The sequence below is a fragment of the Diabrotica undecimpunctata genome, chromosome 2, assembly GCF_040954645.1.
Source record: "Diabrotica undecimpunctata isolate CICGRU chromosome 2, icDiaUnde3, whole genome shotgun sequence".
Lineage (NCBI taxonomy): Eukaryota > Metazoa > Arthropoda > Insecta > Coleoptera > Chrysomelidae > Diabrotica > Diabrotica undecimpunctata.
In genome coordinates, this window is record NC_092804.1 from 37,674,619 (window position 1) to 37,701,067 (window position 26,449).

Genomic DNA, 26,449 nt, shown 5'->3' on the forward strand with positions numbered 1-26,449 from the left:
ACAAAAGTCTCCCGCTTAGCATATTTAGCAAGAAATAAAACCTAGTTTATTTGGGATTATTTACTTCCAAAGTATTACATAAACCAGTATTAAAAAGTATATATTATTCTTTAATCATAAATATTTATTTTTTACGATAAAAATTACCTTAAATATTACTAAAAAAATTTGAAACTGAAAAATAATTGTTTAAACAAATTATCTAATTTTTAACAATTTAAATATTTAAATAATACATATTCGTAATATAAGCAAAAGTACATACAAATTAAAAAAAAGAAACTTCGAAATCCATAAACTAGAACCAGAGATACAGCTAACAGCTCCTTCTCTCTTCCCGCTCTCACTAGTTTAAAAAGCCGGCCGATTTTGAGGACCACATTTTTTAAGCTTTGTGAATTATTCCATTAAAAGCAATCTTTTTCGAACTTTGCACATTAAAATTTAAAAGCATGTTATTTCATGTGATCCTAATCTTCTTCTTAAAGTGCCTATCCGTTCCGGACGTTGGCGATCATCACGGCTATCTTCACTTTGCTTATTGCAGCGCGGAACAGTTCAGTGGTAGTCGTGTTATACCACTTTCGCAAATTTTGAAGCCAGGAAATGCGTCTTCTTCCCGGTCCTCTCTTACCATTTACTTTCCCTTGGAGAATCAGCTGGAGAAGGCCGTAACGTTCTTGATTTCTCATTACATGACCTAGATATTCCAACTTTTTAGTTTTGACGGTCATGAGAATTTCACATTCTTTCCCCATTCTACTAGTGATCCTAATAAGTTGTCTTAATTGCTATAAACAAAGCTGCTATCAATTTAAAAAAAGGTACCCTTAGCCCCAAAGTGTTCCAGGTCTACATTTTTTCTTTTAAATTTTAAAAAAATACAGGCTTTCTAAATATGAAAAATAATTTTCTTGTAGGCAATGGTTAAAAAATATTTCTAATTGTTTATAAGCAAACACTCGACATGTTTTTGATAAATTATTTTGCAGTATTTAAAATTAGTTTTCCCCATTTTTTTTAATATTACTAATAGAAGAAATCTTTTTCTTTCAGAAGCTAGCCCTATATTTACTGGAACTAAATAATTTTCCGACTTATATTGTTGCAAAAAAAATTAATTTGGGATTAACAAATTAAATAACTTTTAAACTATTTGACCGATCGGCTTGAAATTTTGACCATATTTTAAGCACCACAAGACCCAACATTGTATGTAATATAAAGATAATAAGTTTATTTTGAGAAAAGTTATTAACATTTATAAAAACCGAAATTTTTGACTTATTTTGCAACTTTCTAAGCAACAAATAAGGATAGGAACATGTAGAAAACGACATTTTGAAGGTTTTGACCTTAATTTGTTAATAATTAATTAAGTCCAAAAAAATCGGCTGCAGGAAACATATAGGTTTTTGTTATAGAGGTCCATACCACTCAAAACAACTGTCGTTTGCCTGGTCGGTTCAGTGTCTCAAACAGGGTACTTTTTTTTGCAAATTTCCCTGGCCTATTATCTATAACACTTTGGCGTACGTGACTTACAAACCCTTAATTTAAGTCTCCTTTGTCTCAGCTATATTTTATTTTACATTTACGTTATCTTCGACTATTTGCTGTCTCAACAAATCAATATTTAATGCTTCAGATTTTCAATTACTTGGCCATTTAGTTTAATATGTTTATTGTATGCACAAACAAACATATCATTGGTAATATAAACCCTATCGTAGAAATTATCAAAATAATAGATAAATCGTTTATTCATTGTATTCGGACCTTTGGTATATTGTATTTGAGCAGGTATTTCTACTTGCGGCTGTCGCTGTTATAAAAAGATTTGTTTACAACTTTTTTATTACTTCCAAACTGTGTTCGTGTCAACTTGTTTCGTTAATTCGTATTTTAAGTAATTTTAGAACTCTAGTTCTTTACTTTATAAGTATTGATTTAAGTGTTGTCTTGATAAAAAATGGTAAGTTTTATTTCGTTTTGTTAACATAATTGTGGTACAAGCTGTATCAATGAAAGGAATTTACTAAAATTTAAGATGATTTTATCTGTTGGCGAAAAGTTTTCATTAAAATCTACTTTTATTTTCATCTTAGAATTACTTCTTTTTTCTTCTTTTTCTATTTATTGGCTTGCATACTCGTACATCTGCCAGCGCATTTGGTAGTGTTGCAGCTCGTCTTGCTCTAACCAATGCTGCAACACTAAAAAAGTTATTTTTCAAATATAACGTTAAACTTCAATAAATCCACTAAACAAACACAGTAAAGAGCTTTGATTTTTCAGACTTTAATTAAAAAATTAAATTTCATAAAGATGCTTAAGATAATTTGAAATAAACTTAATATTCTTTGCTCAAACTAGTTCGGTGGCATGGCCGCCATGGTATCCTTCATTTCTGCAGTTCATTTCTTCTTCTTTAAGTACGATCTCCATTATTGATGTTAGCAATCATCACCTATTATGTTAGGTTCCTTAACCAAGCTATTCCTCTTCTTTCCACACTACTTCTGCCTTCTATTTTGCAAGTTGTCGTATTTTTCTCCTATACAGAAATACAACATCTTATATGTTTGAGGTGGCTCTGTATTCTTTCTTTAAATTACTCTTTTAACTTATTTTCCTTCTCCATTCTTCTTAACGCTTCAAAATTCTTCTCGTGATCCACCCATGAAATCTTCAGGATCCTTCTATACGTCAATATCTCAAAGGAGTTCAGTGTTCCCGTCGACTCTCCATTCAGCGTGCACGATACAACTCTGTAATATATTTATAGAACATTATATGTACTATTTAGTTAGTCTTACATTTTTATTAAGTTACAATATCATCACCGTCATCAATGGCGTTACAACTCTTCATAAGTCTTTGCAGGGTTTACTTTTGCCTTTCATGATTGTCAGTCCTGTGCCACCATTTTCCATTATCTCACTCATATTTTCTCCAGATCCTCTCTAAGTGCATCTTTTCACCTTTTTCTAGGCAGTCCTACAGACTTTCTCCATCTGGTATTTCACAAAACACATTGTTTATAAGGCGATTGTCATAACTTCTTCTTCTTGTCTTTACTGGCTTTACAACTCAGGGTGAGTCTTTGCAGCATCCACTATAGTCCACCATCTTCCACAATCTTACGCTACTATTTGCCATTGTTGTACCCCAATTGTAGATAAATCGACTTCAACATCATCCTTCCATCTTTTTTTGGGACGGCCTACTGATCTTCTACCGTCTGGTCTCTCAAAAAACACTGTCTTTAGAACTCTGTCTTCTTGTGATCTTACCACATGACCTGCCCATCTTATCCGGTTAGCTTTTATATGTCTGACGATGTGTTCAGTACCATACAGGGTTACCAATTCAGCATTGTGGCGCCTTCTCCACTCTCCTGTCAATTCATCACTTTGAGGTCCATATATCATTCTGAGAACGTTTCTTTCAAATACCAGCAGCTTCTTTATTTTCTGCTGATCTAGAGTCCATATTTCACTTCCATAAATGTAACAACTGAGCGAATAATTGACATGTACACTCTTAATTTAGATTTTATTTTTAGCAAGTTAGATCTGTTTAATGATGATAGGGAGTATAATGCTTTATTTCTCGCACCTTTCCTTGCTGAGACCTCTTTTTGTATGTGGTTGTTATCTGTGATTATCGTCCCCAGATATTTAATCTCTTTTACTACTTCGAAGTTGTGGTCATTAATAATTATGTTCTGCCTAACTCTTAGTCTTGGATTTTTGGATACTAGCATGTATTTCGTCTTCTCTTCATTTATTCGAAGACCCAGACTACCTGTTTCCTTCTCGAATTTTCTCGGTATTCCCATTTCTAGAATTGCTAGCCATAGTCTACTTCTTTTTATCGGATCATAAGTTTGCTGGAAATCTACAAAAATTTGGTGTGCATCTCAGTTGAATTCCCAGTTTTTTTTCCTAATATTTGTCGGATCGTAAATATTTGATCTATTGTTGACCTTTCAGCACGAATTGACAGTCTCCTAGAATATCATCCGAATACGTAGTGAGCCTCTTTAGCAAGATAATTGGTAGAACTTTATACGATGTGTTAATAAGCGATATGCCTCTATAGTTTCGAAATTGTTCTTTATCTCCCTTCTTATGTGTTGTTGCCATACCCTCAAAATAATGTCATACAATTTTTGATGTAAAACGTTTAATCCTTTTTATTATCAATTCTCTATTTATACCATAATTTCCTGGCGCTTTGTGATCTTTAAGAGATGCTATCATATTCTTTACTGCAGAATGTAATCTAATATATCTGCTTTCTTCATCTCACTTTCAATATTTAATAAATTCCGAATGTATTCCTTCCATCGTTCGACGATTTCTGTTTCGGTCAATATTAGTTTACCTGCTTCATTTTAATGGCTTGTGTTACCAAACATTTCCACCTTGTCTGACTGTCTTTCAACTTTGCCACATTCCACCATTCGATCTCTGTTTATCTATTATTTGCGTTGAAATTCTTGTTTTGATCTAGGCATTCACGAGAAAGTGTTTGTGTTGCTATCTGACACTCTCATAGTTTTTACGCCTATTATGCTGCTAGAATATCTCCCATCAATCAAAACATACTCTATTTGATTATTTGTTCTTCCATCGTTTTATCTCGATCTTCATGTTGCTTTGTGGATCTTTTTTCTAGCAAACTGGTACTTTTGACGACTAAGTTGCAGCCTGTCGAAAAATCGATCAATCGTGATCCATTGTCATTTGTAACGTCATGTAAACTATGTCTTTCTGCCGCCAGTATTACAGTTATATCCTAGTTTGTAACCTCTAATAATATTTTGATATCGTTATCAGGAGCTTCTGTGTATAGATCATTTTTAGAGAGTCGTATAATTAATTTCTATCAGCCTCTGATGCTTCTTCGGTTGGTGAATATACTGAGAATGAACCATTTACCCCTTAATCTTATAATACAGATTCTTTCATTGGCTGGTTTAAAGTCTAATACATTCATTTATTACAACGTAAAAGCTACAATACTAATGACTTCTCCATGTGTATTGTTCCAGACCCTGTCTATCTCATTTTCTGAATGGATTTTAAATCATATCTCAGATCTTCCAGTTGTTTTATCGCTCTCGTAGCGATTACTGGTCGGTACCAACTTAATACGTTCCATTTTCCTAATAGAATATCCTTTGTCCGTAGCTTTAGCCGTTTATTTTGATAATCTGTTCTATTCCGAGGCAATAATATTTGTTTCGTAGCATTACTGCATTAAGTTGGCACGTGCTCTTTCAATTATAACTTTTATTTCCGCAGTAAAGTCTGCATTTTCTGTTATTCAGGCACTTATGCTTCTTTACACTTTCGATCTTTTGACCTTCTACCATTAGAGTTTCGTAAATAGTGTTGTTCTTATTAATTTTCATGGAAGAGAAAGAGCCTATATTCTTCACTACACCTACATTTTATTCATTATTTTTTCTAGGTTTTCTAAATTATCGTATATTATTCAGCATACCGGTGTCATCAGCATACCTAATATTGTTGATTACTATCCCATTCACTTTTATCCCTGCTATTTCTGATCTAGTATAGCTTATAGTACGATTTGCTTATAGTTAGCATTGAGTAATCATCATCATAATGCAGCCTGTAGTATCCACTGCTGAATATAAGTCTCCCTCAGTCATTTCCAGTTCTACTAATCTTGTGTTTGTTGTGATCCTCTTAATGTTATCACTACATCGTGTTGGGGATCTACCTCTACTTCTATTTGCATTAACCCTAGGACGCCACCATATATTTGGTCCACCTAACGTCGTTCATCCTCGCCACGTGTCCAGCTCAATTCCATTTTATGTATGATATTCTTTCTACAGTATCTTTGATTCCAGTTCTTGCACTTATGATTAAATTTGTGACTCTATCTCTTAATGTTAACCCCAACATCTATAGCTCCATGGCTCTCTGAGCTACTCTGATTTTTTCCACAGATTTATAGTGTTATAAGTTTCTGCACATAAGTCGAAAGCACAGTACGCACTGTTCAAAGGCCTTTCTTTTCGGGTATATCGGCATATTAGTTTTAAATACCGTATTTCTCAGCTTGCCAAACATGCTAAATATTTAAAGAGTGTTACATGTTTGGTCTCTATGTTGTTTACGGATGTATTGCGGCTGGGGACTAAGTTTATCATATACTGGGTTTCTTAAGGTTAATTTGTAACTTATTTCTTTTCGACATAGAACTTAAAGTATTTAACAACTCTTGGGCTTCTTTTAGGTTGTCATTTATTAGAACGATATCGTCAGCGAAGTGTAAGTGGTTTAATCTTTCAGCATCGAAATTGATGCTTATGTTATTCCTTTGCATTATCATTGTAAACAGCTTTGGTGACACATTTTCACCTTCCCACGTTCACGTTCATATTAGTTTTTAACAAGTGTTGCATACCTGTGATGCACTCTACAGTCAGCTGGTGCTGCATCTATTTTGTCTTGGTCTACCCTGTCAAATGTCTTTTCGTAGTTCACAAATACTAAAACCAGTCGCTTGTTTCGGTAAGTTTTAACATCTAGTAATTGTTTGTATCATAACCTGACCTAAAATCTGTCTGCTCTTTAGGTTGATAAAAGACTAATTTTGGATTTAAGGCCAGGTTCTTCCAAACATTTTTCAAAAAATCGAAAAAAATGTTTTCAAAAATTGCTAGAAAATACTTTTAGTATTAGTATAGAAGTAGTCCCGAAGGTTCGCGCAACCTTGAAGTAAATAGAGAAGAGCGGAGCGCTCCAAACAGTTAATCCAGCCATTTAAGTTGGCCGTGTGAGCTGTTTACTTTAGAGGGCTTTTCTCGAAACCACGTGGGTTTTTGGGTTCTGAATGAGACATATGTGTATCAAATATCAAAAAAAATATACAGTTTATATAAAGTTATGGATTTAGAAAGAAATGAGAAAAATCGATAAAGTACAATGTATCTGGATTATAAAAACCGTTAGAGCCAATAAATGTGGTATATCTAGAACCGCCTCGGTGACCTCTATTCTTCTTCAAGTGCCATCTTCGTTCCGAAGGTTGGCGATCATCAGGGCTATACGTATTTTCGAAACTGCTGACAATTCGTTGCTGCTACAGCTATACCATTCCCGTAGATTCTTTAGCCAGGAGTTTCGTCTTCTTCCTATGGACCTTTTTCCTGCTATTTTCCTTTGCATAATTATTCGAAGCAGTTCATATCTTTCGCCTCTTGTAATGTGTCCCAAGTATTGCAGTTTTCGTTTTTTGATCGTAAATATGACTACCTTTTCTTTATTCATTCTTCTCAAGACCTCGACATTTGTGACTCTCTCGGTCCATGATATTCTCAGGATTCTGCGATACATCCACAGTTCAAATGCCTCTAATTTTTTGGTATCAATCTTTTTCAATGTCCATGACTCCATTCCGTAGAACAGCACAGAAAGTACGTAACATCTCATCAGGCGAAGTTTCATTTCAAGGCTCAAATCTCTTCCGCAGAACACTCTATTCATTTTAGTGAATATGGATCTGTCTTTTTCTATTCTTATTTTGATTTCTGCTGAGCTATCGTTGTCTTCTTTTATAAAAGTGCCTAAATATTTGTATTTGCTAACTCGATCGAGAATTTCATTGTGTAAATATAAATTTTGGACATTTTGTGTTGATTTCGATATTACCATAAATTTAGTTTTCTTTATGTTCAAAGATAGTCCATATTCTTCGCTGCAGTCTGCTATCTTATTCACCAATGTCTATAGCTCTTCAAGTGTTTCTGCGATCAGAACGGTGTCGTCGGCAAATCTCAGATTGTTTAATCTAACACCATTTATTTTAATACCTACGGATTGCTCAGAGAGTGTTCTATTCATTACGTCTTCGGAATAGAGATTAAACAGGGTTGGTGACAGTATACACCCTTGTCTCACACCTTTGTCTTTGACCTCTATTCACCATTTAAGAATTCCCTTTTCTCAATTAAACACCCTGTATAAATATTTATTATTTGTTGCAGTTCAGTTTCTCTTCCGAATCAGTACCATATTATCAGAAAATAATAACTCTTGTAAATCCATATTGTTCATTTTTCATTTTACCCTTTTCTTCTTACAGAGTTAATACTCAGCTCTATCTTTTACTTTACTTTTATATCTATCTTTGTCTGAAATTCATCAGATTCATAATATCCATACTCCACTTTTCTTCAAACATCAAAAGCTTTTCGCCTTCTCATCCACATTAGACACCTAATATGGATCCCCTTTCCTTGCTTTAATATCTTCTCTTCCACTTTTCTCAATACAAAAATCAGATCTTGGGTACTCCTTCCTTTCTAAATATTTTTTTTGTGTAATTATTTCATTTAGCAGTTCTTGGAACGTTTTTTAACTTTACTCTCATATATTTTTACATTTCGTCGTGGCTTGGAGATTTTCTCTAATTTGAATTTATCAACGGCTTCTCTGATCTCGAAATTAGTAACATATTTTCAATTAAAATTGTAATTAATTCCCTTTAAAGTAAATTTTAAAATTAGTTTGTGATAGATGTCGTTGTAGCGTCTAGTACACATTATTTTTAAAATAATTGCTAATACGACAATAAGATTTTGTTTCATTCAGAGCTTACCAAAAGTTCGCTTCAGTGGCGGATCCAGAAATTTTTGTCAGGGGGGGTCATGGGTCTTGAGGGTGATTTTGATATAGGATTTAGATTTTTGCACCTTTATGATTGATATCATTAGTGCCTTATGTAAGGGAACCATTTTCTCAATAATTATTTTAGGCGATATATTAAACAAATGAGAAATTATTAAAACCCAAATACTCTACGGGTCCAAAGAAGGATACAACATTAAGGGATCTTAAACTTAAACCAGAAAAAAAAATTTAATCCCACATACTCTATGACAGTAAAATCAAGTGTACAAAACTATTAAACCATAGGAAAGTTATTAAAATATAAATACTGAAAAATCAAGGACTGTCAATTTAAACTAGGTATTTTAAAGACAATTAATTTAAACCCACCTATCCTATGACTAAAAAATCAAGAACAAACCAAGGATAAATAAGTATAAACCCATGTTAACTAATTTAAATGCAATAACTCAATGTAAGTAATGAATGTATTAAACATTCCTAATAAACTCTCTATCTTATCGTTGGATATCCGATATCAATTTGTAAAAACATTCATTTATTCCTTATTGCTATACGGAGTGGAGATATGGACTCTCGGAATTACAAGTATGATGCGTATAGAAGCCTTTGAAATGTGTGTTTTTCGAAGGATGCTGAAGATTTCGTGGACAGAGCACGTGGCCAACAACGAGGTGCTGAGAGTAATGAAGACCGAGAGAACTCCTAAATATTGTAAACAACAGAAAAACGAGTGATCTAGGACATATTTACAGAGGAGAAAAATATAACTTTCTACGACTGATAATGGAAGGGAACGTAGAAGAAAAAAGAGGTCCAGGAAGAAGAAAATGCTCCTGAAAAATGTATTCTTTTCGCCTATCCGATTTAACAAATCGCTCTTTGATTACATCAACATCTAGAGAAATTTCACGATGCACATTGATGAGTGCTAAACCAGTTAACCTTTCCTCCCAAATTCTATTTATAATCCAAGTCTATAGACGCTTAAGCGTAGAACGCTCTGCTGTTGCTGCACTGACTGGCAGTGTAATTAATATCAGGAGAAATATTCTGATATTTGGATACATGTGAATATCGCAGTTTTCTAATACTTCTAAAATACAATCAGGAAGTTTTCCATTTCTATTGGAAATTCTATCTCATCGATAATCGAACGGATTCTCTGGCACTCAAATGACGAATTGACAAAATTTGAAAATCGTCTCTGAATTCGTGGATGTCTTAGTCGAGCTATTACTGTATTTAGAATTGTTGATTTTTTTAAAGAGCAGTTTAAAAAGACTTCCGTATAATTCTACACTTACCCGTAGAATAAATGAGTTTGAATCATTTCTTCAACTCTTGACTTCCTGCTTATAAGGTTGATGGGTTTTAAATTATTTTTTTGGGATTATTTGATTCATATTTAATTTTGTTTTGGGGGTGGTCATGACCCCCGTGAACCCCCCCCCCCCTTGGATCCGCCACTGGTTCGCTTTAAGGAATCGAAAAGGATGAAATACGCATAAGCGAATGGTGGTGCTCTGTATTGAAATTAAATCTCAACTGTCTTTCGTAAATGTTAAAAATTTATTCTAAAAATCTTATTTTATATATTTTTCAGATTTCAAGATCGATTCCGTCTTTCCTTCTTATTTTTGCGTTGATCGCACTAGCAACTGCAGATTCAAGAAATTGGTACTACGAAAACGATATTGACAATGCTGAAAACCCTATCAATTATGGTGCAGATGATCGTAAAGAATACTCTGTTACAGATTTATTGAATTTATATGGACGTCTCAAATACGAAGATCCACATCCCAAGGATCATCTCACCCATCACCAGATGAGCTATGGTATGAAAAAAGTTAAAGACTACCTTAAAATGTTAGAAGCTTTTGGCGGAGATAGAGATGCTCTTCAAGAGTTTATAAATAGATATGATTTGGATCTTTAAACAAAAGAAAATATTTCTTAGATTTGGAACATGTAATATATTTAACAATAAGAAGCAGTTTTTAAAGTTTTTATGGAACTGGAATATAAATATGGAATATAAATTGCTTTCTGTATACATGTTAAAATGTTAATTTAAATACATCATACAGGAATATTTAATATCTCTTTCTTTGTTTCAAGTTATCGTGTTTAGCATAAAAGCCCTTATCATTTGATTACGTGGAATTTGCTCTTGTTTCGTTTTTGTTTCTCTGTTTTGTGTAGCTTTTAGTTCTTTATTGCCGTTTTTATTCTTCTTTTTCTGCTGTCGTATGCAGCATGTGGACGTTCATGCTGGTTGGATTATTCGTAGGGATCCTTCTTCCGCTCTTGATAATGGCTCCAAAATGGGTGGAAAAGTTTATTGAAATCGATAGTCAAGTAAGAAATTAAAAATGGAATAAATCTTTTATTGCCTCTTTTCAGACGTTGGTTATAATCATGTCAACAGTATCGTGAAACATTTCCTTATAATGAAGGCTCGTCAATTACCTTATGATGCGTAACATCAAACCTGTCCATCGGTATTGCTTTTATGATCCAGGTCTCACATCCTTATAGAAAGACCGATCCAATCAGTGGCGCACCCAGAATTTGTCTTAGGGGGGGGTTTTGAAATTTTTTTATGCTACCTCCATTTTGAGTCCCTAAAATTTGGGTTTTAGTTTAATTTAAAGTACTAAAAATAGCAGTGCCAAAGATTCAGGTATCTATTATCCTGCCTACCAACTAAAACCACCCTCTCTTACTTGTGCGCCGTTGGATGTCGCACGTACCATCCCCGAAAGTGGGGTGGCCACTGTAAGGCTGACCTTTTTGGAACACTCTCTTCTCTTATCTAGATCTTATCTATTGTTCTGAAGCTATTTTCTTGTGGCATTTTAAAATAATTACTATTTTAATGGGAATAAGCCACAATTGAAGGTTAAAATAAGGTTATTGACGTTTGACATTAATCCAACTTGTAAATACAATACATTTTGAAGTCGGCTATCGCCGTATTCCCGTTCTCCTCCGCCAATCCTCCCGGTCCAAGGAATGCTCTTCCTCCAAACCTATAGATTCCATCGCTCTAATTCCTTCATTCCATGAGCGTCGAGGTCTACCTCTTTTTTTTCTTCAAGGGGGCTTCCGTTTGTGAGGTTTTTGGGGCCAACGTTCGTCAGTCGTTCTCAATAGATGTCCAAACCATTTTAAACCTCTTCTTTCTATTCTGTCAATGACCGTTTCTGTAGCATTCATGTTATTTCTTATAGATTCGTTGGTCTTCCTTTCCTGCCTTGATGTTCTAGCACTTCTTCTCAAATAATCCATTTTAACTGCCAACAATCTTCTCTTCAGGTCTGCATTAATTGTCCATACTTCAGAGCCATAACAAAGAATTGATTCAACCATGGTTTGCCCTATTCTTTTTTTGTTCCTTTTTGAAATGTTGTGATCCCACCATAAGGAGTTCAGACATCCTACAATTTTACGTCCCTGATTAATTCGTGTTTAATTTCGGTTTCTTCCAAGCCGTTCTTAGCAATGAGTGGACCTAAATATTTAAATTTTTCCACTTGTTTGATTTCCACGTCCTTGTTTATCAACACTTCAAACCTTGCATCTGAATTGATAACTAAGTAAATATTCTGTTTTCTTCATGCTGACTTTTAAATATTCTCTGGTAACCCCCATTTTAAATATTCTCTCTACAGACGCTTTATCATAATTTCTAAGTTCAAATCTAAGTAAATTCTAAAATCAGTACGTTATTTCCTATGGCGATTCCCATTCCCTGGCAGTGGTTTTTCCAATTTTGGAGGGCTGCCTCAATATATAAATTAAACAGTAAGGGTGACATACTGCATCCTTATTTTAGTCCTTTAGTTACTTTTATTAGCTCTGATAGTCTATATCCGATTTTTAGGTAAGTAGTGTTATCCCTGTATACTTCTGTGATTATTCCTAAAAGGTATGGACTAATGTCGAGTTGTTGTTAAGCTTGCCACAATTTAAGTCTTGGAACTGTATTATACCCCTTTTCTAGGTCGATGAAGACTAGATGTACTTCGGTACCAACCGCTATTCTTTTTTCTATTAATTGTTGGAGTATAAATAAATTATCAGTGCAAGATCAAAGATTAAAAACTCAAACGTCATAAAACTTATTTTAACTTTCAATTGCGACTTATTCCCATTAAAATAGTAATTAGATCTTATCTCTGTCGTTAGCCCGGTTGTTGTTTCTCTTCTTCTTCTTCTTTCTTTTTAATGACTGCTCGGATGTAATTGTGAACACTATTCCATCCCTCCATATTTCCCGTCATCTTCACGATCATCTCTCTTACAGTCACAGGGTTCATACTTATTTCTTTATACATTATGTTTCTCTCCACTGTACATCTATTACACTCCAGCATTGTGTGAGTAACAATGTCGGAATATTCGCAGTATAAGCATTTATGTGTATCTGTCTTTCTGAACCTATGAAGATACGCCCTAAAACAGACAACCTACCCAGACCCTTAGACTCGGGATCAGCATCTTTGTCCACTGAGCAACATATTCCTTGTTGTTCCACTCTTTTTGCCATCTTTCAATTGATCTTTCCCTTTCTTCTTTTTTTTATAGCTGTTGTCAAATGCTTTCTTCTCCCATAGAGATGTCTCTTTTCTACTGGTAACACATGCAGAGGAACACATCCCGTGATAGTCCACAAGGCCGCAGCAGATACAGTCCTGTAGGCGCATGCTACTCGCATCAGACTCGTTCTGTCTACTTTTTCATAAGCCTAATATTAGGTATCTATATCTAAATATAATGAAAAATATTATTCATTATTGTGTACTTATACAATAATTATTGTGTTCTACATATTTAAAGTGGTAATTTAATTATTCAATCAGCGTTTTGGATTTTTTGTATTGTGTGTGAAAGACAAGTTACATTTTCCTACTATTCTTTATATATTGTTTACTTTATATGCCCTGGGGGGGGGGGGGGGTTTAACCCCCAAAACCCCCCCCCTGGGTGCGCCAGAGGATCCAATGTAACGTTTAAGAATTATTTTATTAAGTGATTGTCAATTTAAACCGGTTCAGCCTCTTACATTTTTTAATCATAAACATTGGCTTTTGCCTGAAACCATTCTTCCTTCGATGTCACCCTCCATTATTAATCTTAAAAATTCATAGTTTGTGTCTTCACATATGTTCTAAATACCTCTCTTTTCAACATTTTGAATAAAATCCTCTATAAAAAGGTATATAAAAAACCCAGTTGGGCTATGTTGAATTGACAACACGTTTTTGGAATAAATATTCCATCATCAGTGTCTAGTTAATACATGGATGTAGCCACTAAATATGTGGGTAAAAACCCTTTAAAAATTATTAAATAAAATTTGGTTTACATTATGTCTAATTTACAGTTAAGATGTTAAAGTTACCGTTGGATTGGTAACATGGCGACATATGACTCTACATTAGTTGCGAGTCCTGAGACGGTATGTCTACGAGGACTTTGTCAAAGCAACTAATGCAAATGTTTTCAACATTTCTTTAGCTTATACATTCTTCTCAAAACTATTTCGATGGAAATGCGCTGTATCTATGATATTCTGACCATCTTTCGCATTACCCACAATTCAAAGGCCTCTAATCGCCTCATAAGTAGTGTGGGTTCCTAACATCCAATCTTTCGTTATCCTAGATACTTAAATGTTTCTACTTGTTGTATTTTTCTATTGTAAATTTTTATGTTAGTATTCACATCTTTTTTCTTAGAAATATCCATTATTTTTTGCTTTTCTATGTTTATTTTAAATCCAAAGACATCCCCTCTCTTATTATCGAAACAATAAAATTTTGAAATTTCCCTTGACTGCTCATAATTATTAAAGTACTTTTACTACGAAATTTTCAAACTACTACTCAAATAGAGAAAGAAGAATATCAAGCATCGCCTTGAATTGTTAGCCTATGAAGCCTGTGATTCTATGAATCCCTTAATCCATTTGATTTAATTTTAATATTTTCTTTGACATTTTCTTTTTACTTTATAATTCTTAAACTTTTCATTATTCTATTTTTATAAATAATTAGAAAAAATCTTTATCGATTCTTATTTTATAATCATTTAGAATTCTGTTTAAGATACAAACAAATTGCATAGCTTCGTTTCGATCTGGATTTTGAACTACACAAAGGGCATATGATTCTCCCGCGCTTCTTTGTAAAATAATTATATTATACGAGTATACTTTCTAGTTACCAACGGTAAGGTACTTCTGCGCATGAGCAAATAAAAATAATTACTCAATTACACATAATCAAAGTGAGGAAAATAAGGAAAATACAATACTTGGGTCATGTGTTGAGAAGTGAAAGATATGAATTACTCCAAATCATATTGGAAGGTAAAGTGCAGGGCAAAGGATCAGTTGGAAGACGCCAGAACTCGTGGCTGAAAGACCTGAGGAGATAATTTGACCGCTCATCCACAGAAATCTTTCGTGCAGCAGTTTCCAAAGCAACAATTGCCATTTGGATCGCCGAAAGGAGACGGCGCAATAAGAAGAAGATACTTTCTAGATTATTGTGTAAGAATAAGTTTTCGTAAAGAAAATAAAGATCTTTAGCAAAGAGAAAATAGAGATCTTGAAGTGAAAATACTATTTTTAGGAATACAGTAGTACTACTTTCGTTTTTATTTATTAATTATAGGCAAAACCGTTTCTTAACACTAACCAGAAGATTTAGAATTAACGTTGATTATATGTTCTAAATGGATATATATATATATATATATATATATATATATATATATATATATATATATATATATATATATATGTTCTAAATGGTATGGGTATGCATGTTCCAAAGTTATGATATAATATTAGTAACCTTGTTTGAACTATCTATGCGAAAGAAAAATTTAGTGATAGCAAATTTCTCTACTATACTAGGACATTTCTATTAAACAAAAATATAATTACAGGACACAATGAACTAGAAAAAGGAGGTTTTTCTCAAGCTGACCAAAGTAAGTACTTACATTATTAATACAACTTATTCTCTGTAAGTACAGTGAATTACATTCCAATGAGCCTAAGACACGTAAAAGCCTATACTTCTTGAACCACTCTCTTCCAGTCGCCTAGATCCTTGATTGGCGCATCGATCTTCTTATGCTTAGCTACCGGAGATCGTGTTCTACGTCATTTAACCACCCAATTCGTGACCTATCTCGTAGATGCATTCCTTTTTTTATTTACTGATATATTCTTATTTTAAATCTGTCTTAGGAAATGCGTCAGAGTTACTAAACCTCTCATTTTATTTCTTTTCACAATTTTTTTCAATATTTAGGATTCTTATCTACATATTTCTAAAATCACACAAAATAAAATACAACGTTTAGAAACGCTATTCCGCCAGAAGAATTTACATGGTTACCTAATGAAATTCTGATCTTAACTTTCAACACTTATTTTCCCTGTTTTGTTTAAAATAGTTTTCACTAATATAGTCACCAAAATAATACAATTCCTTGTAACCACTAACAAGTAATATTAATTTTTCTTCGTCTATTTTAGGGCCCCTGCGCACTAGACAGCCATTCAAACCCTCACATATTACGGGAGCCCGCGCACTAGGCAGCCAAGAATCCCTGGCTGCGGCAGCTGCTAGGACGCACCCGCGGCCAAAGCAAGTGGTGATTCTGAAGGAAAATGAATATGGCATCCTTCAGTCTCTGCGCACTTGTCGTCTCAACCAACGCCAAAGTTGGGGTGGGAAGAAAATACCAATATAATGTGCGAAGGCAATGATTTACCATCATTTTCTTTATTTTGCATTTTTTACGAGACAAACGGTAAATAATTATGGCCTCTTCCCGATACACATCACTTTAAGGAACGGCCAAAACTGGCCGTCGATTGGCTGCTATAACTGGCTGCTCATATATGTCGGCTGCCTAGTGCGCGTGGGCCCTTATTTTTCGGTTCGTTTCGTTGTGGTAGCACTCACTGTCACCAGGTAACAGCTACACACTAACCGCAAAAATATTATATTCCGTGCGTTCCGTTGCCGGCCGGTTTAGTCAAGTGCTCACATACCTTAAGATAACTGACAGTATTATTTCGTAGATTATCTGATTTATTCTAGCTAAGGAGGGATTGCCTAAATGTTGAACAGCGTAGTATTCTCTCTTATCAGCTTTGATACGTGTTATTATCTCAAATTGATAGAAATTCGAAAGATTTCAACACTATTAAATTCGTATTCGTTGAATGATAAGAGACTTTTAGTTCCTGATCAACAACGTGTACTTTGTTTTCTTCTCGTTAATTAGGAGTGCCTTTTACATCTTGTTTTCTTCCACCACCTGAGTTGGTGGGTAGTTTCCTAAGGACTTTTTTAAGAGTTCATTTAACCATACTTATTCTAGGATAAAACCCTTGCTTGAGACTTCTTCTGATTTCAAACGGGTTGTTTTGATAAGCGTCACTAGTTTTCGAGGAAATATGTCGTTAAAAAGATATTGGCGCCTACAGTCATATCTTCTTTTACTTGAAGTGATGGCTTTTATCGAAGGTTGGCTATTAAGCACGCAGTCCAATGTATTTCTATCATGTCTAATATTCTTAAGCCACGTTATTTTCCTATTCCAATATTAGTTTTAATTACTCATATTTCTGATTTGTTATTACAGTGAAATATATCCTACTCTCATATAATATTCACATCTCAAATGATTTTAATTTATTCATCAGTAAAATATTGGGCTATTGAGCAAAATAGTTTCGACGCTTTTAATTAAACTTGAATCATTTTCATGCGTATGATAAGCAATAGCCTGCTATCGCAGAATACACGTCTCATTTTAGGCAATGCGCTTTTTGATTGTTGACATTAGGGAACATTTCTGCCTTTATTATACTGCCCAAACATTTATATCTATCCACGATTTCTAACTGTTGTGGGTTTTGTTATCTGCTTATAGTAATGTGTTGTTTTTGTTATGTTAATTCTCGTACCATGTTCTTCACAGCAGATATTCAAGTTTTCTATCAGCTTTTGAAGTCCAATATCTGCGTCTACATGCTTGATATTTTCTATAAATCTCGTAACATTTTTATCTTATGTTGTTCAATATTTTCATTAAACATTAAAACTAATCTCCTGAAACTTCCTTGAATGTTTTAGACATCCTGTTTTGTATATTTTGAATATTTTAAAGACGTGTCTCATTAGGATTATTAGTTTGTATTTATCACATAATATAGGATTTTTACATTAAGTAATTTTTTCATCTATAAATTTAATTACTTTACCATGAATTAAATCTGGGTTGTTTTATTATTTTTTAATTATCTAATTGCATATTACAACTCTTGGGGAACACCGGGGAGGTTTGGACAATTTTTTAATAAACAATTATGACGTGGACATTAATAACAAATATCTAAACATTTTGAAAGCATACTGATTAATATATGTCTCCTCACTATATATTTACTATATATTTGCATAGTTTGTGTACAAATATAACAATGTAAATGAAATATTCGCATATACATACTTGAGGTAATGTGTCCAAACCCTCCCGACTGACCGGGAGGCTCTGGACAATAAACGAATAAATACAAAAATATTACTTAAGGTTTTTATTTGCCAAAAAAAGATTTAGATATCAATGAAACAAACAAAAAAACAAAATATTCATTATTAAAATAAACTGTACTGGGAAAGATCAATGTTAAAATATATCATGTCTTTATATCTGGCACTTTGATCTGTCAAAGGATTTTGGTAACCGTACAATCACTTCTTTGTATGTTACAAATGGTGGAGGCTCTTCCCTAACTAAAAACCGGTTGGAAGCAACTTGCTTTTTCAAAAATTTCATATTGTAGCCATCTACAACAACTTCTTCAACTTTGGCGGCATAATGGCAAACCGATTTTTTTTTCAAACAACTTACAAACCACGAAACTATCAATTCAAAGTCTAGTAAGGTTCTCATCCTGATCTTCATCATTTTCCAAATCTAAATCTGAAGATGAGTCTTTGTAAATTACTTCTTCCTCATCGGAAGAAGACTCACTCATTACTTTCCTCTTTACCATCTGTATTTTTTTTATTAATTTGTGGTGCCTCTTTTTTCAATTACTTTTCTGCAATTGCATTGCGTTCCGGAGTATCGCTGGTTCTTTTTACTGGACCTTTTCTAGTTAATTTTTTTTCTAGAGCTTTTGGGTATGGTTTTATTTGGAATAGAGATAAGTAATCTTTCTTGTTCTCGCTTTGAAGTAGAGTGTTGACATATCTTCACATTTTGATTTGAAAATTCACTTGATGAAGAAACATTGGAGTCTTTTGATGTTGAAGGAACCATTCTGTCTGTTACAAACGAGCACAGAAAGTCTTCTTCACCAAAAATATTTTTATCCAATGGCCAAATTCCACTTCAACGAAATCCAGATTTTATGTTGAAAGGAGTTGCAGATGGATCCCAAGCTTTCATACATATTGGTGCAAGGTCATAAATTGATAATGTCTTCCCTGGATGAGAGACCATCCAGTCATCTGCTTCTTGATTTTAAATGGTCTAAAAACAGTTCTATCTAATGGTTGCAATTTGTTAGATGTGTGGGGTGGAAGAGTTAGAATTGTAATTCCATTATCTTTATAGTAATCAATAGAAGAAACAGATAAATGGGATTCATGATTATCCATTAATAAAATAACTTGGCGTTCTTTAGAACACCGAACATGAGTTACAAATTCTCTAAAATTTTTAAAAAATTATTACTGGTCATTCATCCAGATGAATGCACTAAACCGGTAACACCATATTCTTCCGGAATACCATTTAGCATTCTATGTTTATCAAATTTTTTCCTTGAAAACACCCACACTGGTGGAAGATCTGTTCCATTCGCTCTAATAATACCCACTTGAGTAATCAGTTCTCCTCTCTCACGCGACACTAGTTTACCAACTTGATGCTGACCTTTATTAGCAACTACTTTTTAAGTTTTTTGAACTGTGGTTACGCCCGTCTCGTCAAAATTAAATATGTCTGATCCAGTAAAGCTGTACCTTTTTAGAATCTCCTCTAACTTACCTTGAAATTTACCGACTGTAGATTTATTGAAACTGGAAATTCTCGCTAAGCTTGTATTCTCCAGGGTTCATAAGAATAGTTCAGATTGCCGACTTAAAAATCCTGTAAACCAGTCCTTCTCAGCTGATTTGTTTACTTTCCAAGGCTCTGGAAATTTGACTTCGTTTTTTTCGGCAAATTCGTATGCAAATCTGCGAGTCGCTTTTGGAGTTAAACCATGGTACATACTAGAACATCTCTTAAGAACGCAAGCGAGGCTTCCATTTCATTAGAAAATACTTGGCATGTGACAAAATGTGGAGAGAATATCGTATTGTCAATTCCTACGTCTCTATTTTTCTTTACATATAAAGCTAGTGTTGATTTTTTAACTTCATGCTGTTGAGCGCTTTTTCTGATACAAAACTTTCCAGATAAAACATCAGCTGTTGCACTTCGCATGGCTTCTCCGGGAAATCGTTCCTCGGTTAGTCACTTATAATATAAATAAATATAAAATTTATTAAAGCAACTTTATATATCGTAAAAATAACAACAAACTATCATTATTTAGGCTTACCTAATAGTATTACTCAATCAGTACCCCAAAACAAATAAAACCAGCTAATTCAAAACACAGTTTCAAATTGCTAAACATTAGAACAACAGCATGGAAAATTTCGAAAATAGTCAAGCATCAAAACAAAGTAACCTACCGGCTTGGTGTCTAGACAGATACTAAGAATACAGAAATTAGTTCATTGTCTAGATGGTCTTTGCTGTTGGTTGGATTTTCTCTTTGTGTGTTTTGGTCTCTGTCTAGGTTTTTCACCTCTTCAGAGTGTGGTTTGTTTTTTTTGTTGAGTTGGCTTTTGCCGTTGCATTGGTTTTACTGGTAGTAGAATACAGAAATGCACTTCAAGTTATATTTGTGGTTACGCTTGTTGTCTAGTGGAATGCGACTTATGAGAGTGTCCAATGCCTCCCGCTGTCCAAACCCTCCCGGCACTTCCCTATAATACTATCATATGCCTGTCTGTAAATAATTTATGCACAAGCATGTTGTATTTATAACATTTTTCAAGTACGTTGCGTATGGCGGATATCAGATCTGCTGTTGAACCTCTTCATCGGAAGAGTCACTGCGTAAATAATCTTATCAATATCTTGAAGGATATATTTAATAGCGAAATTCTTCTATAACTATAACATTGCAACTCACAACCTGTTTTATGAATTATTATACAAAGCCGATAGTTAATTCTCAGCCAGACAACTAATTCTTCTGTTAAGGAATTTTTAAAAATAAATTCGACCTTATGGTAAAACATATAAATATAGATGAGCACTCTGGACGAGATGTAGTCATAGTAATTTTTTCTTTTAATTATTGTAATACATTTTTATTAAATCGAAATATAGTTTCAGGAAAGAACATATTAAAAAAGATTGGATCGTATTCCGTAGATGAACCAAGTAAGTATTTTGTATAAACTTTTAATACATTATATTTGATTGATTATTTTTTATTTAAATTAACGTATCTCGACTGTTAATGTCATTGACACGATCACAATATGGTACAATATTATAATATTATAAATAAAGTATTACAAATTTTAATGTTACACTGTTAAATATATTTACACTAAGTTTATGAAGTATGTGAATGTCCCTTGGACAAGATTTGTGTAGTTCGTGGATTCTTCGATATTTTTTTAATTTTGTCTTCCAGCTGATATTGTTTTCTTTTTATAAAATAATTTTCAAATTCCTTAAGGATATGCTTGACAGGTAAGGTAGTGTTGCAATGGTTGCACTCAGATCGATTAGTAGATACTATGTGAAATAATATATCCGATTTTCAGTTTTCTTAGGATGGTATTGTCTTCTATATGGCTATCTATAGGTAGTAGCTTTTGGAAGATATAACCGGCTGCATATCATGTAATTGACTGGCAGATGAGTTTTCCATGTTGATGCTTGCCATTTTCTTATGTCATTATCAGAGCTGAAAGTATCTTTAGTAAAAAGATAAAAAAAGTATCTAAGATACTAAAAGCATCTTAGATACTTTTATTTAAGATACTTTTTGGTTCATTTAAAAGTTACTTTTACTTTAGATACTTCTTAAAAGTATCTAGTATCTTTTATCTTTAAAAGTATCTTTAGATACTAAAAGTATCTTAGATACAAAAAAGTATCTTAGATACAAAAAAGTATCTTAGATACAAAAAAGTATCTTAGATAGTGATACAGAGACGATGTGTATTGTTCTTTGCATCCGGCCCGCAGCATTATCCGTTTATCTCGGTGGGTGTGACTCGTTGGAATTCCATGTTCGATGCTCTGAACTAGATTCTTAAGTCTAAAGAAAAACTGGAATCTCTATACGAAAAATTAAATTTTGCAAAACAAGATCGGCTCAGAGATACTGATATAAATTATTTAGCAGAATTATGCCAAATACTAAAACCGTTTGCTTTGGCACTTGACATTCTTCAAGGCGAACAAAATATGTACTACGGTTTCCTTCTACCATCAATCGTAAGCTTGTTTGTTAAAATTGAAAAGCTTAAAACCAATAAGTTTAAATATGTGGAACCTATTTTGAACGCTCCGATAGTATCTTTAAACTCCAAATTTGAAAAACTTCTTAAGTTGACTAACCAATCTGCAATAATTGCTGCAGTTACTAATCCTTTATTTAAAACACGTTGGCTTACTGCATTTCGAGGAATCAGGAATATCGAAAATGACCTTAGTGAAATTAAGGATTTGGTAATTACAGAAGCTATAAAAATTATGAAGGAAAATGAGGAACAATTAAAACAATTTGATGTAAGTACAAATAACATTACTACTGTAATGAAAAGTAACAAAATGCAAAACGACTTCTTTGAATTTGATATTAACTCCGAATACTCCGATCTTCAAACGCAAAACGAAAACACTGACTATACTGATTTAGATTATAAACGACAAGCTGAGCTGCAACTATTACAATATTTGGCCGATTCTGAAACCAACATACAAATGTTAAAAAAATATAATATTATAGAACAATTATTTAAAAAGTTCAATACGCCATTACCTACTTCTGCAGCTGTTGAAAGAATGTTTTCTTTTGCAACTTTTATTAATTCACCCCGACGTCATGCCCTGTCTGATCATACTTTTGAAAATTTAGTTTTACTAAAAGCTAGTGGTTATACTAACTAGTTATTAGCTACCAAAATGTTACTATTTTTTTTATCCTGTCCTATTGTGTTTAAAAATTGAATTATGTTGAATGTTCTGTTTTTAATGCATAATGCATCTTATGCTGTTTTTAACACACGAATTTATGTTTATTTTATATTATTTTGAAAATTTAATGTTGGATTTTTGTTTTCAATACATAGTTATTAGTTTGTAATAACTTAACGTCTTTTATTTCTTATCTACCCCAAAGCCCAAAGTATACCATTTCAAAGTACCTGCTGGCTTAAACTAAAATTGTATGATAATTTAAAGGGTTAAAATGATGTTTTTAAAACAAAAGTATCGACAATCTACTGTAGAGCAGTAAAGTACCGAGTACCTTTATATTATACCCTAAAAGTATCTTAGTTACTACAAAAGTATCTAAGTATCTTAGATACTAGAAAAGCATCTAAGTATCTTTGATACATAAAAGTATCTTACATACTTAAAAGTATCTTAGATACTTAAAAGTATCTTAGATACTCAAAAGTATCTTAGATACTTGAAAGTATCTAAGATATTTTTACTCTAAATACTTTTCCGGTATTTTGTATCTTTAGGTAATTTCACAAAAAAAGTATCTTAGATACTTAGTATCTTAAGATACTTTTTGCCTCAAGTATCTTAAAAGTATCTAGAAACTTTTAAAAAGTATCTTTTACAGCTCTGGTCATTATGCAGCTAAACATTTGCTACATATCTGAGGGGAAAACCTCATTAACGACTAAATCTGCAGTCTCGTTTCGTGCGAGTCGCATACGTGAAGGTACCCAGATAATAGTGACAATTTCTCAACGGTCGTTAAAGAAAAGGTGGATGGCAGAAGATATCAAGAGAAAAGAAATTTTCTCATGGATGCAAAACCTGTCATCTGTAGAGCTTTTTAAATAAGTCTCTAATATAACACGAATCATTATGTTAGTAGCCAACGTCAATAAGATAATTGCAATAGGATAAGAAGATTGCAACTCTCATTATTATACATTTTGATGTATCCCTTTTCTATTTTAAGAGTGAAAAATCTAGAGTAGAAAAAAAGAGTCTTTGCTATTTAGCCAGTTATTTTCTTTTAAGTAATTCGGAGAAGAGTTAGCCGTATTTAACACTTATATCTGCTTAATCGAATGCTCTTTGGACTGCTTTTTGTCTTTTGTTTTGATAGTTCACTTTTTAGATAGATCACTTTTTCTACAACTTGACATTTAGCTTGAGTGAATTTCGAACTTCCAAAGTTCATTACTATTTAAATGAAAATAAGCCACAATTAAAGGTTAAAGTACGTTTATTGACGTTTTAATTTCCACTTCGGAAATCGTTTTTTTTAAAATCGTTATTTTTGAGAACGATTTCCGAAGTGGAAATTGAAACGTCAATAAACGTACTTTAACCTTTAATTGTGGCTTATTCCCATTTAAATAGTAATTACTTTAAAATGCCACAAGAAAATAGCTTCAGAACAATATTCCAAAGTTCAATATACTACTTTTTTACTTAATCACGCAAATTACTTATTGGGGATTTTTGTTGCATCACGAATTAATTTATTACAATTTTAACTTCGGTAGCATACAAAACATAGTGTGATAATTTATATTTTTTTTTATTTCAGATAACCCTCCAGTAGGGAAAACACTTGTTAAGTGTTATGCGGATGGGTCCTACGATTGGCTCTAATTCGATTTTTAAATGTATCTACCAATGGGGAAATCACACCAATTAAAATTTTCATCATCGTATTCCTAAAATGTTAGATTTTAAACCAGATTCGTAATTATAATTTATGAATAATGCTGGTAACTTCTACCTGACCATTTTTCTGACGACCCCGGTAGACAATATATCAACGATTAATCGTAGAAATTATTGTATATTACAAGAAAATCGTTTTATACAGTTTTGACTATCGTAGTGTAATTATAATATAATTATAAACGATGTTTTGTAGTAGGAACATAATAAAAGACGATAATATGATTGTATTATTTATTTTTCGGAATTATTAAGCCTCTGGGTAAAGACCATCATAGGAAGTACACAATTCCAGGTTCTAGGATTCTTTAAAGTATATATAACGAGTAAAGGTATTGAGTTGGCGAATGCGCTTAAAAGAAGAAAAGTTCAAACTTCTTGCATACAAAGACTATGCAAGTCTTTTGGATGTAACTATATATAATTTGTAAGAAAGGATAGCAGGACAATGTTAGTGAAATTTGTACTTGTAATAGAAGTGCTAAATGTAATGTGTGTGTGTGTGTGTGTGTGTGTATTCCATTCCAAAAAGCTTTTTAAGAGGTTTTCCGAAACGGTATGGGTACTCGGGAGGATTTTTTTGCATGCGAATACTCTTACAAAAGATCATTGGGTTTAGGAAAAATATTTACGTATGTTTTATAGATTTCGAAAAGGCCTTTGATAGAGTACCACGTACACTACTATTTCAATACTTAAACTCAGTTGGTCTGAACACTTATGACTTTAGATTGCTCGAAAATCTTTACTACAACCAGACCGCTTGCATTGAGATTGGTCAAGAGGTTTCAGCTAAAGTTTCTATTAAAAGTGGTGTCAGACAGGAATGTGTTATGTCATCGATGTTGTTTAATGCCTACACTGAACCAGTTTTTGTCTTCTTCTTCTTCTTCCTTCTTGTATAATCTTGTATGTAGGCTTTAAAGCCTGTTCTTCTTCAATATTAGTCTCCTAAATTGTTTAAATTATCGCAGCATCTTTTTCTTGGTCTGCCATTCTACTAATGTGATCGTTCCACTCCTATTTCCATTTTGTCACCAGTCCATTTATGTCTTCTACATTGCATCCTCTTCTCTAGTTTTCGCCTCTCTCCCTATCCAACATACTTTTTCCTGATATTCGTCGGAGTATTTTCATCTCTGTTGTTTCTAGTAGTCGTCTCGGTTTAGATGTGTCAGGTCTTGTCTCCGCCGTGTATGTTAATATAGGTCTAATTGCTGCTTTATAGATTCTTGTTTTTGTGTCATGTCTTGGTGTTTGTTCTTCCAGATTGTGTCATTAAGAGATCCCGCCGCTTAACTTGCCTTTAAGCTTTGTTGTCGTACTACTTTAGACACAGATATATGTACAATATAAATATTATACCACTTACAACAGAAGTTTGTACTTCGATGTTCGACATTTTTATGATAATTTTTCTTGGTTTACCGTTTAAAGTAGTTATTGTTGTGTACCTATTCTTTGATGGTGGTGACATTATGTATCCACGATATAAGCATTTGTGTTAAAGGAGAATCTACTTATATATCACCTATTGATTGGTTTTCTCATTAGGTGAGTGAACAGAATAGAGAACTTTAAGATTGAACACAATTTAATTAAACGCTAAACTATATTTTGCTTTAAAGTTTAGAAGATTATTGATTTATTTGTTATGATTCGCTCTCAGATTCTTCAGAAGCATCTGCCTCTGG

The 26,449-nt window shown here is 33.2% G+C and overlaps 1 protein-coding gene across 2 annotated transcripts; it reads left to right on the top strand.

Annotated features, from left to right (window-relative positions):
• The first annotated feature begins 1,677 nt into the window (after positions 1-1,677).
• Positions 1,678-24,980, top strand: LOC140434421 (uncharacterized). Of its 2 annotated transcripts, XM_072522679.1 has the most exons (5): positions 1,679-1,975; positions 10,288-10,522; positions 15,648-15,692; positions 21,183-21,236; positions 24,616-24,980. In XM_072522679.1, exons 1-5 carry the CDS (start codon positions 1,973-1,975, stop codon positions 24,678-24,680), a joined length of 402 nt encoding a protein of 133 aa, XP_072378780.1. In that variant the 5' UTR covers positions 1,679-1,972; the 3' UTR covers positions 24,681-24,980. The 2 variants fall into 2 exon arrangements, with proteins under 2 accessions (XP_072378781.1, XP_072378780.1); XM_072522680.1 differs by lacking the exon at positions 15,648-15,692 and having other exon boundaries at positions 1,678-1,975.
• The last annotated feature ends 1,469 nt before the right edge of the window (positions 24,981-26,449 follow it).

Coding starts and splice junctions, on each gene's coding strand:
- LOC140434421 (XM_072522679.1), top strand. Junction 10,523..15,647: donor CCATCACCAGATGAGCTATG/GTATGAAAAAAG, acceptor ATATAATTACAG/GACACAATGAACTAGAAAAA. Junction 15,693..21,182: donor TTTTTCTCAAGCTGACCAAA/GTAAGTACTTAC, acceptor ATCGAAATATAG/TTTCAGGAAAGAACATATTA.